This window comes from Phascolarctos cinereus, unplaced genomic scaffold (assembly GCF_003287225.1).
Source record: "Phascolarctos cinereus isolate Bilbo 61053 unplaced genomic scaffold, phaCin_HiC Scaffold_726;HRSCAF=1367, whole genome shotgun sequence".
In the NCBI taxonomy this organism is placed as follows: Eukaryota; Metazoa; Chordata; class Mammalia; order Diprotodontia; family Phascolarctidae; genus Phascolarctos; species Phascolarctos cinereus.
In genome coordinates this window covers 136,051,867-136,066,854 of record NW_027556098.1, presented here as the reverse complement: position 1 = coordinate 136,066,854, position 14,988 = coordinate 136,051,867, and the positions used below count along the sequence as shown (strand labels likewise).

At 35.8% G+C, this 14,988-nt stretch overlaps 1 protein-coding gene across 2 annotated transcripts in view; it reads right to left on the bottom strand.

The window, feature by feature from the left end:
- Positions 1–4,306: 4,306 nt before the first annotated feature.
- IWS1 (interacts with SUPT6H, CTD assembly factor 1) overlaps positions 4,307–14,988 on the bottom strand; it is a 43,163-nt gene continuing 32,481 nt past the window's right edge. The window contains exons 9-15 of one of the 2 annotated variants that reach the window (XM_020967160.2): positions 14,510–14,639; positions 13,769–13,886; positions 12,621–12,732; positions 12,207–12,263; positions 7,431–7,542; positions 6,811–6,958; positions 4,601–4,688 (exon numbers count right to left, since the gene is read on the bottom strand). In XM_020967160.2, the coding sequence (XP_020822819.1) occupies positions 6,830–6,958; positions 7,431–7,542; positions 12,207–12,263; positions 12,621–12,732; positions 13,769–13,886; positions 14,510–14,639 (658 nt within the window). In that variant the 3' untranslated portion in view covers positions 4,601–4,688; positions 6,811–6,829. Of the gene's footprint in view, positions 4,689–6,810; positions 6,959–7,430; positions 7,543–12,206; positions 12,264–12,620; positions 12,733–13,768; positions 13,887–14,509; positions 14,640–14,988 lie in introns of both variants that reach the window. The other variant, XM_020967159.2, reaches the window with a different exon arrangement.

Here is a 14,988-nt window from a genome sequence, read left to right as displayed (position 1 = left end):
ATTCAGAGATTCTCTTTGTTGTTGTTTGTTAAATTCAGAATAAAAGAAACTAAAATTAGAAAGACATCAGTGTTATCAACTCTTTTATTTGGAGGACTAGGGATGCTACTTACATCCATTCGAGTTCACCCAACGATCTCTCTGAGAAAACAAGTATATGTAGTCATTTTAAAAAAGGAATATGAGATGTAACTGTCTACATAGGGATAGAAATATATACCAAGAGCAACATTAGAGATTCCAAGTTCAAATCCAAGACAAACTCTCCTATACCCACCTACACCCTTTAAGTCCTAATTATTCTTGTAAAGCTGAATTACAGACACTAACCATGTTCTTATTCTGTCAATGTCAGTCAGTTAATAAGCATTTATGAAGCATCTACCATTTGCCAGGCACTGTGTTAAGTGATGGGGATATGAAGAAAAACAAAAGTCAGTTCCTGTCTTCAAAGAAATCACAATCTAATGGGGAGAGAATATTCAAACAACTACATATGAACAGAATATATACAAGGATTGGAGATAATCAAGAGAGGAAAGGCACTAACATTAAGGAGGATCAGAAAAGGTTTCTCATAGAAGTTGAGATTTTAGCAGCAACTTTGAAGGAAGCCAAGGAGGCAGAGATGAGGGAAAACACTCTAGGCATGTGGGATGGCCAATGAAAGCTTTCTTTTTATATTTATTTGTATGTACTTTTACCTGTCCTTACAGTCTCTCCCATTAGAATATAAGCTCCTTTTGACTAGGAATTGTTTCATTCATTGTATTTGTATCCCCAGTACCTCACATGGTGCCTGGCACATAGTAGGTGCTTAATAAATCCTTGTTGATTTATACAGTTGTGCACTTTTTAAAAGTTGCCCAGGAATTAGAAAAGGCCAGGGAAAAAACCAACATATACTCTATTTATAAAAATTTCACTGAACTGCAAATTGATGGACTCTTTGGAGAACAATTTGGTAGTACACTATGAAAGCTACAAATGTAATCACACTTTTTGACTCAAAAGTCCTAGTATTAGGACTATGCCTAATTTTTACCAAAAAATTTAAAAAGAGTTGTTTGTTCAAATATATTGTCACCTTATTTGTAGTTGCAAAAACCTGAAAACCAAAATGTCCGAGTCCTGGCTCAGTAAATTATGGCATACTAGAATAATAGAATACTATAATGCAATTTCAGAAAGATTTTTTTTTTTGTGAGGCAATTGGGGTTAAGTGACTTGCTCAGAGTCACACAGCTAATGTTATGTGTCTGGGGTCAAATTTGAACTCAGGTCCTCCTGACTGCAGGCCTAGTGCTCTATCCACCACCTAGCCACCCTCTAAAAAGATCTTTATGAAATAATATGAAGCAAAGAAAACAAAACCAGAAGAGAGTACACAGTGTAACTGTGTTTAAAAAATGTATAGGGATGAATGGACAAGGAAAGGTGAAGGTGGCTTGCAGTAATTGACAAGTTGTTATGGATACTTTATATGATAAAATTCATGTGTTCAAATGCAAATAACTGAAAAGCAAATTTAAAATTTTGTTGATGTTTCAAGTTTAAAAAAAAAATTTCACCCATCTCTCCCTCTCAAGCCAAAAAAAGATTCAGTTGGTTTTTGTAGCAATATTGTTTCCCCCCGCTATATTTACAGACTACAATAAAATTAAGTAGGCCATTTCCCAGATTACCCTAGAAAAACACGCAGCTATAGAATTTTTTCCTAGCCTGGTCTCATTCTTCATATCCTTTTAGGCGATCTATCTGGTAACTGAGGCCTACATAACCTGTGGCCCAGCAAAAAAATTTCAGGCAGCCTGTGAAAAATGTAGAGGAAAACATATACAGGGAGAGAGGAGGAGGGAGAGAGAGAGAGAGCAGTAATTTATGGAAAGAGAGAACACTAGAATTTGGGGTGCTAGGGTTAAGATTTGAGTATCAGTTGGCACCTGAGTTGAGACCTGACCACCACTCAGTATGGCAATCATACATTAGCAATAACATTTCTCCAGGCCCACTGCAAATAAATGAATGAATGAATAAATAAAATCCTCCTGCCTGGCCCTCCATGAAATAAACTCTCCCAGCTAGCTTCTGGGGACCTGAAAACCCAAACTCCCTGGTCCTGACCTATTAACTTGAGTGACTAAAGTTGTACCTTAGTTTATAGGACAGTTAATTGCTTAAAAAACGCTGTGCAAATTAAAATTTTGCATATCAGATCCTATTTTAAATGCTCTACAGGAACTTGGCATTAAAAGAGATCCTGTAGTGATTGTTTTTACAAAACCTATTATGCTGAAAAAGTGAAACAAAATGCACAGAACTGAAGGAAGAATTTTGGAAAGAGTGGGATATGCCTTACCCCTTCTCACCCTGAGAACTTTTAAGAATTTGAATGCCAAGTAAGACTTCTGATGCATACATCTGTTTTAGGCTATGGTGTGCGTTAATACCTTGAGAAAAAGAACAAGGTCGATCCAAGAGACTTGAATCTTGAGTTAAGTGTTTTGCCACCTGCATTTCTATTGTACTAATTTTAGCCTATTATTCCATTTTGAAGGGTTTGTGCCAGCTATCTCTCAGGAATCCTAATACACCATTTTTTTTAAAGTAGGCAAAATGTATCTGGTCTACACAAGCCTCATCACCTAACCTTCTGGTTAGTCTCCCTGCCTCATCTATCCTCCAGTCCATCCTCCAATCATCTGTCAAAATCGACCTTCCCAAAGCACATCTCACCTTGTCACTTCTATTCAATAAATTCCAGTGTTAGCTTGGAATCAAATATAAAGTCCTTTTTGTTTTTCAAAGCCCTTTATAACCAGGACCCTTCCTACTTTTCCACATACTCTGTGATATAGCAACACTGGTTTCCTTGCTGTTCCTTTATACGGCACTCTACCTCCTGGACGCGTTTTCACTGACTGTCTTCCATGCCTAGAAATTTCTCTCTTCATCTCTGCCTCCCAGATTTTAAGATCCAACCAAAATCCCACCGATTTCAAGAAGACTTTTCTGGTGCCCCTTAATGCTAGTGTCTTTTCTATTAGAGTATCTCCAATTCACCCTGTATATGCTTATTTGTATGTAATTGTTTTCACGATGCCTCACCCATTAGATTATGAGTTCCCTGAGAATAAGGGCTATTTTTACTTTTCTTTGTACACTCAGTATTAAGCAAAATGCCTGGTACATAGTAAGCACTTAATACTTGCTGACTTGTTGATACCTACATGCTTATAGAGACCAGATACCCCACATTACCTCCATAACACCACAGTTGTTTGGGCCATGGCTTACTTTTACTTGGCTGTCCACAAGAAAGGGTGTTCAGGAGAGCCTGCTGCCATTACAACAGGAAAATGAGAGGATTCAGAGGTGGCAACATAATTAGGATGACACTTTTTGCTGGTGAGGAAAGAGATGACAGGCCAGGAATGAAGCAATCACTAACATAGACCAGGAAACAGTGGGAGCCACTCTCCCACAAGCATGGAAGATAAGTCTCCTTTAAAATTTTCCTCAATCCCACTGACAAGAACAGAAATACTAATAAACACAAACCTGGATCATATTCCCTAGATTTCTTATTCAAAGACTAGCAATGTTTGAACTTGGTGAAAGAGTGTTAATCTTTATTTATTTATTTATTTATTTTCTGGGAGGCACTGTTGTAGGGTGGGGCCCCAAATCAATGAGAAAACAGATCCAGTGAAGAATTAAAGAAGTCTTCTTCCTCTGCTGTTAGCACACCCACCTTAGCTTTGTTGCTGTCACTCTGCTATGTCCTATGAAACCAGATAATTAGGTTTGTTACAATGTCTAGAATAAGAATAATCAGGCCTTGTGTGAGTTAGGGTCCAGGGGACTTCCCTATGAGAAAAATGCATGAGCTTTCAGTGAATCTGTGATATCTCTTTTGTTCTGATAGGTGTAGTCTGGGGAACAGGGGGAGGACAGTCTATATTCAAGTCTCTCGTCTGTGCTCTGGATAACTGAGGTTGCTGCCTCTCTAGTTAATTATTATACCCCTATTTCCATAAATTGGAGAATAAATCGCTGCTGTACAGGTTCATCTTTCTGGGACTTAGCACTGTAGGCAACTAAAAAAATCCCTAGACCCAGAATTTTACATAAAATCAAATGGATTAGGCAACCTGGCAATCTAAAGAGTATAGAAGAAATATAAGGATTTTTAAAAATCTTCCATAAAAATTTCCATAAGTTCTTCTAACTTCTCTAACTAATAAAACCAGCAATATGATTTTCTATCATATACACATTTCTTTTGAAACAATGAAGAGACAGCTTCCCAAAACCAGAAGGGTATTTATTGTCTAAAGTCTGAAGCAGTACAACGAATATCATCTGTACAAAGTACACAACAGAACAGTTTAAATACAATTGGGGGAGAGAAGCCTTTGGAGTCTCAGTCCAAGGACATGATACAGAAATCGAACCAACAATTTACAGATACACTAAAAAATTTAAAATGTCATCCTTTCCCAAGAGTCCAATGGTGCATTTCTTACAGTAGAGATGAAGGAACATCAGCAAGGTCACAAAGGCATTTTATTGCCTTCAATGCTGATTTTCACTGCATGAGCAGATCTGCTTTTTTTCCGTATATCTGTGAATTTCCGCATCTGTTTATCCAATCGACTGATTCCTTTCTTAGAAGTCCCCTGAAACTAACAGATTAAAAAAAAAGTTAAGAAAATAGCAGAAATTGAACACACACACACAGCTTTGTCTTCCAGCAATGAAAATACAGCAGTCAAATTAGGCAGATCTATAACTCCAACAAGATGCTTTGGTGGGCTAAGGACTAGTATGACAAATGTGCACAGCAGGCGGTAACAATAATTCACATATTTATGATACTGCATTAGAGCTAAAGGAATGTTTAGTTCCAGCGCTTATTTATTGTTATTTAGTACATGGAAAATTCCCTAAGGTGACTAACTCATAGGTGAAAAGGAAAAAAAGGGCAACCTTTTCCTATTCTATTTGATAAAAATTAAGCTACACAGTAAGAACACTTAAAACCCTCAATCCCACAGAAAGCATAAAGGAGATAAATCTTACAAGACAATGGGGACGTGTTATACCTAAGGGGAGAGGAAAATATTAATGACAAGTTGACAGAATCTAAATAGCAGAAAATGAGTAATAACAAACTCTAATTTGTTTTATATGCAAGACTATTTACAAAGAAAAGGGTCAAAAGAAATTTCTTAATTGAAGGGACTTAAGACTTGTAAGAATAGTCTGAAATAACGGACAAATACAGATTCACCACTACAAATTATGACATTTTAACTTTATTATCTATCCCTAGTTATCCTTTGCATTTAATAGCTCTACTATTGTTCTTTTATAACCTAAAATCATCATGTGTAACTCCTAAGTATTCTGGTATCCAAGAAAATGGTCATTATTTTCCCTTATAAAAAAAATCTGTCCTTTATAAAAAAAATTTATTGTCCTAGGCTCCCTGTGGCTATCCACCTCCCTGTAGGAGGTTGAAAAAGCATACTCTTATATTGCACTGTTTACCTCTGAAAGTATAGCTGGCTCCTAAGAGCAGGCTTACCATCAAGTACAACTGCTGCCCCAGGACACACAGAGGAAGAAATATAATTTCTAAATCAAGGAGATATTGTATGCCTGCCCATATATCTTTTGGCCTCCAGTACTAAACAGCATGAGACTTTTAGCAAGTCTCATAACCTCTCTGAACTCATCTGTAAATTTAGGGAGTTAGACTAGTAACGTGAGGTCTGTGAATTTGCTTTTTAAAAAATATTTTGATAACTGTATTTCAAATAACAGAATTGGTTTCCTTTGTCAATTTACATGTTTTATACATTTAAAAACATTATCCTGTGAAGGAGTCATAGTTTTCACCAGACTAACCAAAGAGATCTATGACGCAAAAAAAGTAACCTAAGACGGTCTCTGAGGTCCAGCTCTAAAATTCTATGATCCCTCCTATACTTGAAGTTCTTTGAAGGCATAGGCTATGTAGCAATTCATCTTAATCCAATGAAATTGAAATACACACACAGATAGCATCTTAATGAATCTTGACACAACACAGAAGGTACTTCATGTATACTGAGTGAAGAAAATTGATGCCTTCCTTTTCAGGCATGATACAGTTCTCAAATTTGACACTAGATGGCAGCAACTGAGAGGAGAGCTAATGATAGAAGGAAATAGAGAATATTCAGAAGTAGAAAGAAGAGATTTTGGATTTTGAGAAGAGGAAAGACAAAAGAGCTGACAGAGGCAGAAAGAAATGGGGGTAAGGGAGAGGAGAGAGACTGTAGGGAAGAAGGAGAAATAAAAAGATGCAAAGAAAGAGAGGCAGAAAAAGGAAGAGAGAAGTAAGGGGGGGGTGGGGAGAAAGGGTTTCAGGACCTATCTAGTATGCCTTTATTATGTCTATGAAAAGGACTGCATATCCATCTCAGTAAGACATAACTGACAGAAGCTTTTTAAAAGTAGTTTCTGAACCTATGATTTTGAATGTGTTACCTCCCTTGTTACCACTCAGGGTAACACATTGTCTTATTAAAAGCTTGATTTGAACAAAATCATTCTAAAAGGCACTTGCAACCTGTAGTCTATAATGACAAATTCAAGGATACTTGAATTTCATGAAATATAGGCTCAAAAGGGTTAGGGTCATAATCACAAATGACAAAATTTGGCATTCCTGGTTAAGATAATGAATGCACACTTTCTTCACTCCATAAATGCCATTAGCTAAAGCACATGCAAGAGTTCACACTTCCTCAGAGATACCTCTCTGATAAACTCAGGTTTACAAGGGCATCCTGTTGCCTTCAATGCTGAACTTGACAGCCCGATGCATTTTGCTGAGTCGTTTCTGCTCTGCAAATCGCCTCTTGTGTTTCTCCAAGCGGCTTAAGCCTTTTCTAAGAATACCAGGCTAGAAACAGTATTTTCAATTAATGGATATAACCAAAATTAACTAAAAATATAAAGGACCACTTGGCTAATTTTGTCTAACATTCTATTTTCAATTTAAAGATTCAGATCACACAATTTCAACCCTTAATTTCTCCTAACAGATTTAAGGAAACCGGTGAACATCACATGAAAGTAGTTTCATTCAGTTCCAGGATTAATTGCTCAGATATCCTAGGACACTAGGCTTATTTATGTAGAGCAAAAAGGATTACAATAAAAGATTTCTCACTGAAATGACTGCTGTTTGAAACTGGAACCATATTCATCTTCACAAACAATCATGGTCATGTTCTCGACAGTCTCTGTATTGCTTTTCAGTACTTGGTTTGGCTGCATAAAAAAACACTACGCCTCTCTCAACCACACAGAGATGACAGGGTGAGATGGGGCAATAAAAGAGATATCTGTTTTCCCTTTGTGTGGTCACTTACCCTTGATGACTCCACTTCCACATTCCACTTGGGTCTGACAACATAGTCCTTGTTGGAGGGCATTGGTACTCTGGCACGAGCACAGAAGCCAGGGTCTCCAGGTCTAAGAGCTCTGGGATAGGAAAAAGGAAAGTGTTTCTTTTTAAAAGGCTAAGTCTTAGAAAAGTAAACTTTAAGAGTTAGCTTTATTTGTAGTACAGAAATACACAAAAATCTTCCCAATATGATTAGGCCTTTAAGTTTTCTTTTTAGCCAAAGGAAGGAACATTCCAAGGAAACAGAAGCAAAAAAATAGATATGAAATACTTTGCTAACTGTGTACTGTGTCAAAAAAAGACAAACTGAGTTTTTAATTTAAAAAAAAGAAGAAAAAAGAAAAAGAACAATATTGTAAAGCAATAGTAATACATCCATCCATTCACACATACATACACATATAACAAATGATATTTAAAACTTACTGATATAGATCTAAAAATGCTAGTTATGTAATGACACAAGAAAGAAATTAAGGAACTAAGCATATGCAAAGAGGAGGCAAAATTGTCTTTATTTACAGATGATAGATATGATGGTTTAGTTTAAGAAGAGCCTAGAAATTCAATGAAAAAAGTGAAACAATGAGTAACTTTAGTAAAGTAGTAGGATGTGAAATGAACTCACAAAAGTATTAGCCCTTTTGTCTATTCTTAAAACCCAACAGGAAAGAGAAAAAAAGAAATTCCATTCAAAACACCCACAAAATGTATAAAACACTTGAGAGTCACTTTACAAAGGCATAGTCTGGACTTATATGACTATGACTACAAAATATCCTTTACAGAAATAAAAGAAGAATTAAATAATCGGAGAAATACTCATTGCACATGATTAGGATTTGCCAAAATAATAAAAATGGCAATAATAGCTAAATTAATGTACGGGTTTACAAAGGGTCACTTCAGAGACCCAGACAAAATAATAACAAAAATTAATTTGGAAAAATGACAAATGCTAGAAGACTAGCATTTGTGGGAAAACAGAACATTAATGCACTGCTGACGGAACTGTAAACTAGTCTAGCAACTCTGGAGAGCAATTTGGAACTCTGCTCAAAAATTTCAGGAGCTAGCATTATTTGTAGTGCAGAAACACACAAAATGTATTATTAACACTAAAAGCTATTAAACTGTGTACACTCAAAAAGCTATTAAGTAGCAAAAATGGTGTTAAACTGGGCATATCCTTGGCCTAAGTGAGATTAAGAAAAGAAGAGAAAGACCCACACACAGAAAAATATTTATAGCAGGTCTTTTTGTGGTGACAAGGAAATGGAAACTGAGGGGGTACCCATCAATTGGAGAATGGCCGAACAAATTAGAGTATATAAATGTGATAAAATACTATTGTGCTATAAAAACAGAAGGGAAAGGATTCAGAGAAGCCTGGGAAAACCTATACGAACTGCTGCAAAGTAAAGTGAGCAAAACTAGAACAAATTATAAAACAACAAAAATAAAAAAAAACACGTTATTCTTATTCTGAGGAGTCTGTGAGTCTTACCAGGCTGCCAAAGGAGTCTATGACACAAAAAAAGGTTTAGAATCACTAATCTAGTTCAGTGGTATGAAATTCCAATGGAAAAGGATCCCTGGGGGGCAGCATATTGACTTAGAAAACCACAAATTAACAATGATGTTGTACTGAATTATTTATTTTGTTAAACAACTGCCAGGAGCTGTGACTTTGATATCTCTCATCTAGAGCAATAAAATGTCATAAATTTTGAGAGAAATAATCTGAAAAGGCAGTGTTAAAAACAGAAATGTTAATCAATGGAAGATTAGGTAAGCAAGACCCAAATAAAACTGAATGTGAATAGTATTCAATAAACTCAAGGACAATAACTATAGGGGCAAGAAAGCCCTTTTGACAAAAAAAAGCTGGCAATATTAGAAAGCAGTTTGAAAGAATTAGGTTTAGATTAGCATCTTACACCATATGCCAAAAAAAAAGTTCCAGATGGGATATACAACCTAGATAACCTATGCACAAAAGAACTTAGATAACCTAAATATTAGAGGCTATATTACTTAATATAATTTATTACTTAAAAAAACCACAGGTAATTAGAAGGAGGAATCTTACCTTGCCAATTACAATTATAAGATACAGACATCATCATAAAAGATAAAACAGACTATTTTGATCAGATAAAATTGAAAAGTTTTGTTAAAACAAAAGCACTGCTGCTAGAATGGGGAGGAAATCTCAGCAAATTTTTTTTGATAAAGGTCTGATAACTGATACAAATATATAAAAACAAAAGATATTCCTCTATATTTAAACAGTGAAATGACATTAACAGATATCTTTTGAAAGAAACAGATGACAGAATGTCTCAAAGTATTAATGGTAGGAGAAATGCAAATTAAGACTACTTTGAGGAATTGCAAGGAAAAGAAAAAGCAAAGAACTAAAATCTAGGGTGCTCTTCAAGTGGGGAATGGTTGGACAAATTGTGGCAGCAAATGTGTTGGAATATAATTATATAATGAGAAACATTAAGAGACAATTTAGACAATCTAGTTAGTGTCAACTGATGTGGAGTAAAGTGAACAAAGCCATAACAACTTATACAAGAACACTGTAAAGATTTAAGAACTCTGTTCAAAGCAATGACCACTCATGTCTCCAGAGGACTCCTGACAGTGAGGTGATGGACTTAAAGGTCCAAAAAAGGATATGCATTTTGTATCTGACTACTGTGTGGATTTGTTTTGCCTGACTATGATTATTTGTTACAAAGGGTTTTTTGTTTTTTTTTTAAAATTCTTTCTCTTGATTTTTAATAGAGGAGACAGGATTTGAGGGGGAAGATTGAGGGGTTAGCAATTGTCATTGCCAAAAAAAGCCACTGAAGATATTTAGAACGCATAGAAGAAAAGGAAGTTCAGAAGAAAGCACAGCCAAGCAGGAGAATTTTGAAAGTGATGAATGTAATAAACAGACATATACACACATACCCATATATACATATATATGTATTTTAAAAAGCAAGTGGTATACAGTTCTCAGATGAAGAAATTAAAGCCATCTATAGTCATATGAAAAAATGCTCTAAATCACTATTGATTAGAGAAATGCAAATCAAAACAACTCTGAGGTACCACATCACACCTATCAGATTGGCCAACATGACAAAACAGGAAAATGATAAATGTTGGAGAAGATGTGGGAAAACTGGAACACTAATATATTGTTGCTGGAGTTGTGAAATGATCCAACCATTTTGGAGAATAATTTGGAACTATGCCCAAAGGGCTACAAAAACGTGCATACCCTTTGATCCAGCAATAGCACTTCTAGGGCTATATCCCAAAGAGATCAAACAAATGGGAAAAGGACCTACATGTACAAAACTATTCACAGCAGCTCTGTCTGTGGTGGCAAAGAACTGGAAATTGAGAGGATGCCTATCAATTGCGGAATGGCTGAACAAGTTGTGGTATATGAATGTAATGGAATACTATTGTTCTGTAAGAAATGATGAACAGGCTGACTTCAGAAAAACCTGGAAAGACTTACATGGTCTGATACTGAGTGAAGTGAGCAGAACCAAGAGGACTTTGTACACAATAACAGCCACATTATGCGATGACTAATGTAGTTAAACTGAACCCTTCTCAGCATCACAAGGATCTAAGACATCTCCAGAGGCCTTGGGATGGAAAATGCTGTCCACATCCAAAGAAAGAACTATGGAAGTCCAATCACTATCACTTATTTTTACCTTCTGTTGAGTTTTGTTTCATCTTTCTGATGGTTGCTCTTATTGGTTTTAATTTATACTTAAAACTTCACTAATGTGAAAATGTTTAATAGGAATGTAAATGCTATATCAGACTGCGCCGTCTTGGGGAGGATGGGGGGGAGGAAGAGGGAGAAAAATTTTCAACTCAAAAGCAAGTGGTACAAAATACAGATTTATTGTTTCATATGGGATTTCTTTTTGTGTTCTGCTATGTACGTGGGGATGTTCTCTCTTTTTTTTCGGTTTTAAGTTTGAAATAAAATAAATTTTAAGTGGACAAAAAACTCTGAGGTTTCACTTCACTGCCATCACAATGGTAAAAATGACAAAGATGAAAACAATAAATATTAGGAGGGCTGCAGGAACACAGACACACCAATACATCATTAGTGGAGTTGTGAATGGTTCAATCATTCTGGTCAACAATCTGGAATCATACTAAGAAAAAGTGCCTAAGCTACCTGTAGCTTTGGCCCATTGATACCACTAGCAGACATATAACCCAAGGAGGTCAAAGAGAGAGGAAAAGGTCCCATTCACAATGTCAGTGCCTTCCCTCTGAGATTCTTTCCAAGTTAGCCTCAGTTTACCTTTGTACATCGCTGTTTACATGTTGTCTTCCCCATTAGCTTGTGAGCTCCCTGACAGTGAGGACTATTTTTGTCTTTCTTTGTATTTCCAACACTTGGTACAGGGCCTAGCACAAGTTGGGTGCTTAACAAATACTTCGTGACTTATTGATAGTAGCACTGAAAAGTGAAGTATTTTTTTGGGGGGGAGCAGAGTAATTGGGAAGTGAAAGTGAGGTAATAGACAGAAAAAATCAATAAAACATCTAAAAAGAAAAAAGAGGAACTTTAGCAAAACTCTTAAACATTGTGATAGTATTACTTTAACTTTTTTTGTATCTTCCCTTCAAGTACAATAGGCAGGCAAGTTCAGTTATACTGAATATCTTTGTAGAAAAAAAAGAAAAAGCTTACTTTTCCTCTCCTGTCAACACCTTTTCCAGATCTCTTCGTGGCGTCTGACCACCAGCACTATACAGACAAAAATCAAAGAGTTAAGAGGTTCACCTTTTTTTTTTTAATGAAGAAAATCCAAGTTGAAACATTAGGCTTTTCCAACCTGTCAGTGTAGGTAACATCCTTTATTTATACTACGGTATTAAGAAATGCTTTCTGAGCTGAATCTTTGGGTGAAAAAAATCTTCATTACTAAATTTCACAGCATTACTTTATTACAGTTTACTGGTGAAGCAGATAAAACAGAGAGGACAATCATGCTGGGATAAACTTTCAGGCTTTCTAATGTATGAATAATCACCAACAATAAAATGGAGATAGAAGCCCAAAGGGTTGCAATGCATGAACTCAGAGCTGGGTGACATCTCTTACCTGTTCATTCGCCTACGCTGAGGCATTTGTTCCAAATCTCTCTGCTCTCTCTCCTCTCTGGTCATCCCTTTGTAGTTGGAGGTGAGGCCAAAGATAGGTCGAGACCACTCATCTACAATATGAACAAAAGGGCCAGCTGTTATGGACATGTCTGCTTACACTCATAAAAATAATTTTCTCTCTCTTTCTAACTGATTATACTCAAAGCCCTTACAACACCCTACCTTTGAAAGTTAAGTGATTTTAGGATTATTTTACAGTTGAGCACAAGAGATGATTTTCTGAATTTGAAGACTCAAAAGGCTGTGGCTACATTAATTTACTCTCTGTCCCTAACCCCCAATTTCCTGTCAGTTCAGTGATATACTATCAGCCTAAAAATAACTCATACTCCTATACCACCTTAAGGTTTGCAAAATGTTTTCCTCACCATAAATATATCAAATAGGTAATACATGTTTTACAAATTCCTAGAGATGAAATGAGACTCAAATAAGTTAAGCAACTCATTCATGGTCATGAAGCTAACAAAGTGGCAGAAAGTGAATTCAAACCAGGCTACCTGATTGCATCTAAGTTCCAAGATTTTGCTGAACTATAACTGTCTTTATAAACACCCAAATAAGACAGTACTGGACTCAATGTTGTACTTTGCAATCAGTTGTGTAGGCATTATACAGAGACAGCCTAAGGAAACTTAATGGGCTAAAAAAGAAGAAGCCTTTTTACATACAAATAAAAACAATTCTTTTATTCTCCTTAACCCACTAACAAAAAGCCTCAAATTATTCATAATCATATTGCTAAAAAAATTAGATACACCTTTGAAATAATAAGCTGAGCCACACCTTTTCAGATGAGAAACTGTTAAGCATAAGCGTTACCCATCAGGTGACTAAAAGAGGTGGAAACTTTTTACATATTCACTGTTCAGTTATCATTGTAATTCTATTTTTGCAACATGAGGCAATTCATATTGGATTTAACATATTACAGAAATTACACAGGAATCAATGGAGAGAGAGCCAAAGGGTTCAGTGCATGAAACACAATCAGGATTTCCCCCTCATTTTTTTTAGACAGATGGCTATATATTAGACAGAAGCTAATATAGAAGAAAAGGTGCTACTTTGAAAATATTTACATACTGATCAATTTCCCTGCCATGTCTTTGTTGGGTCTGGACTCCTTGGGATGCTTATAAAGATACATCACTGCCCGTCCAATACCACTGTGCTTCAGAGTCTCCTGGCTCACACTAGGTAGCTGGAAATCACAGACATGCACATTCATTAAATAATCAGAGAAACAAGAAGCTTACTGATCAAATTTGGTGGAACTAAAAGGTACAGTTCATGTCTATAGGCACAAAATTCCACTTCTAGAATTAGGATATTCTAAACAAGAGCCAAGAAGGTGGAAGGGTTGTTAGGGGGGTAGGGAGAGAAATGAGGAGTAACTGAAAAATTATCACCTCTGAATCTAGGTATAAAACAATATTCAAAGCATATAAAATATTTGTGGGCAACATGAGAGCTTATTTGCTGGATGTCAAAGAAGGGAAGAATATAAAACACTTGCATTTCTCTAGAATAAAGGGAAAACTAAGAATGGCAAAGTAAAGTTTATCAAGGTACTTAAAAATTTCAACTTTTCAATTCAGTTGTACAAATCAGCCCAGGGTTGTTAGTATAAATTTTTTTTAAAATAAATACACAATGTTTTTCCAGGCTTCAATATTATCATATAGTAAATGTGATTAACAATATCACTATCTTATATTCATAAGTACTACTTAACAGAAATACAATTATGTCACAAAACAAAAAAGTTTGGAAAATAATGGTAAAAAGAATACATCTAGATAATATCTGGAGATCAAGTCCAACCTCTTGTAGGATCTTTAAAAGTTCCTCCCGAATCTTCAGTGCTGGCAAACTCCTATCTGGTAGAGGTGAAAGCCATTCTTTGATGGCAGACATGACACCACTATCAATAAAAGTTTCTTTAAGGTCCTGCCTGGAAAGAAAAGTTCCAAGAGAAATGATTGTGAATCTTAAAGAATTTTTTTGAATAGATGAGATATACATGAAACACTTTAAGTAACAATTCAAGATACTACATAATTATGTCTAGATGAATGGTAAAGACAGCTAAGCTTTGTAAGAATTAAATCTCAGAGCAGCTAACAGCATTTAATGAAATTTTGTATTTAGATAAGCTCTGCGATTCTTTCCTAAGATTTGTGACTTTGTCCCTGCACTAAGAGAGATTGCATCCCCATTATGACTTAGTAGGTTGGTATGAAAGTTGCTTGGTCAAAAAATTTATCACTTTGTAGCTAATCTGGTAATGAGCAGCTCAAAAT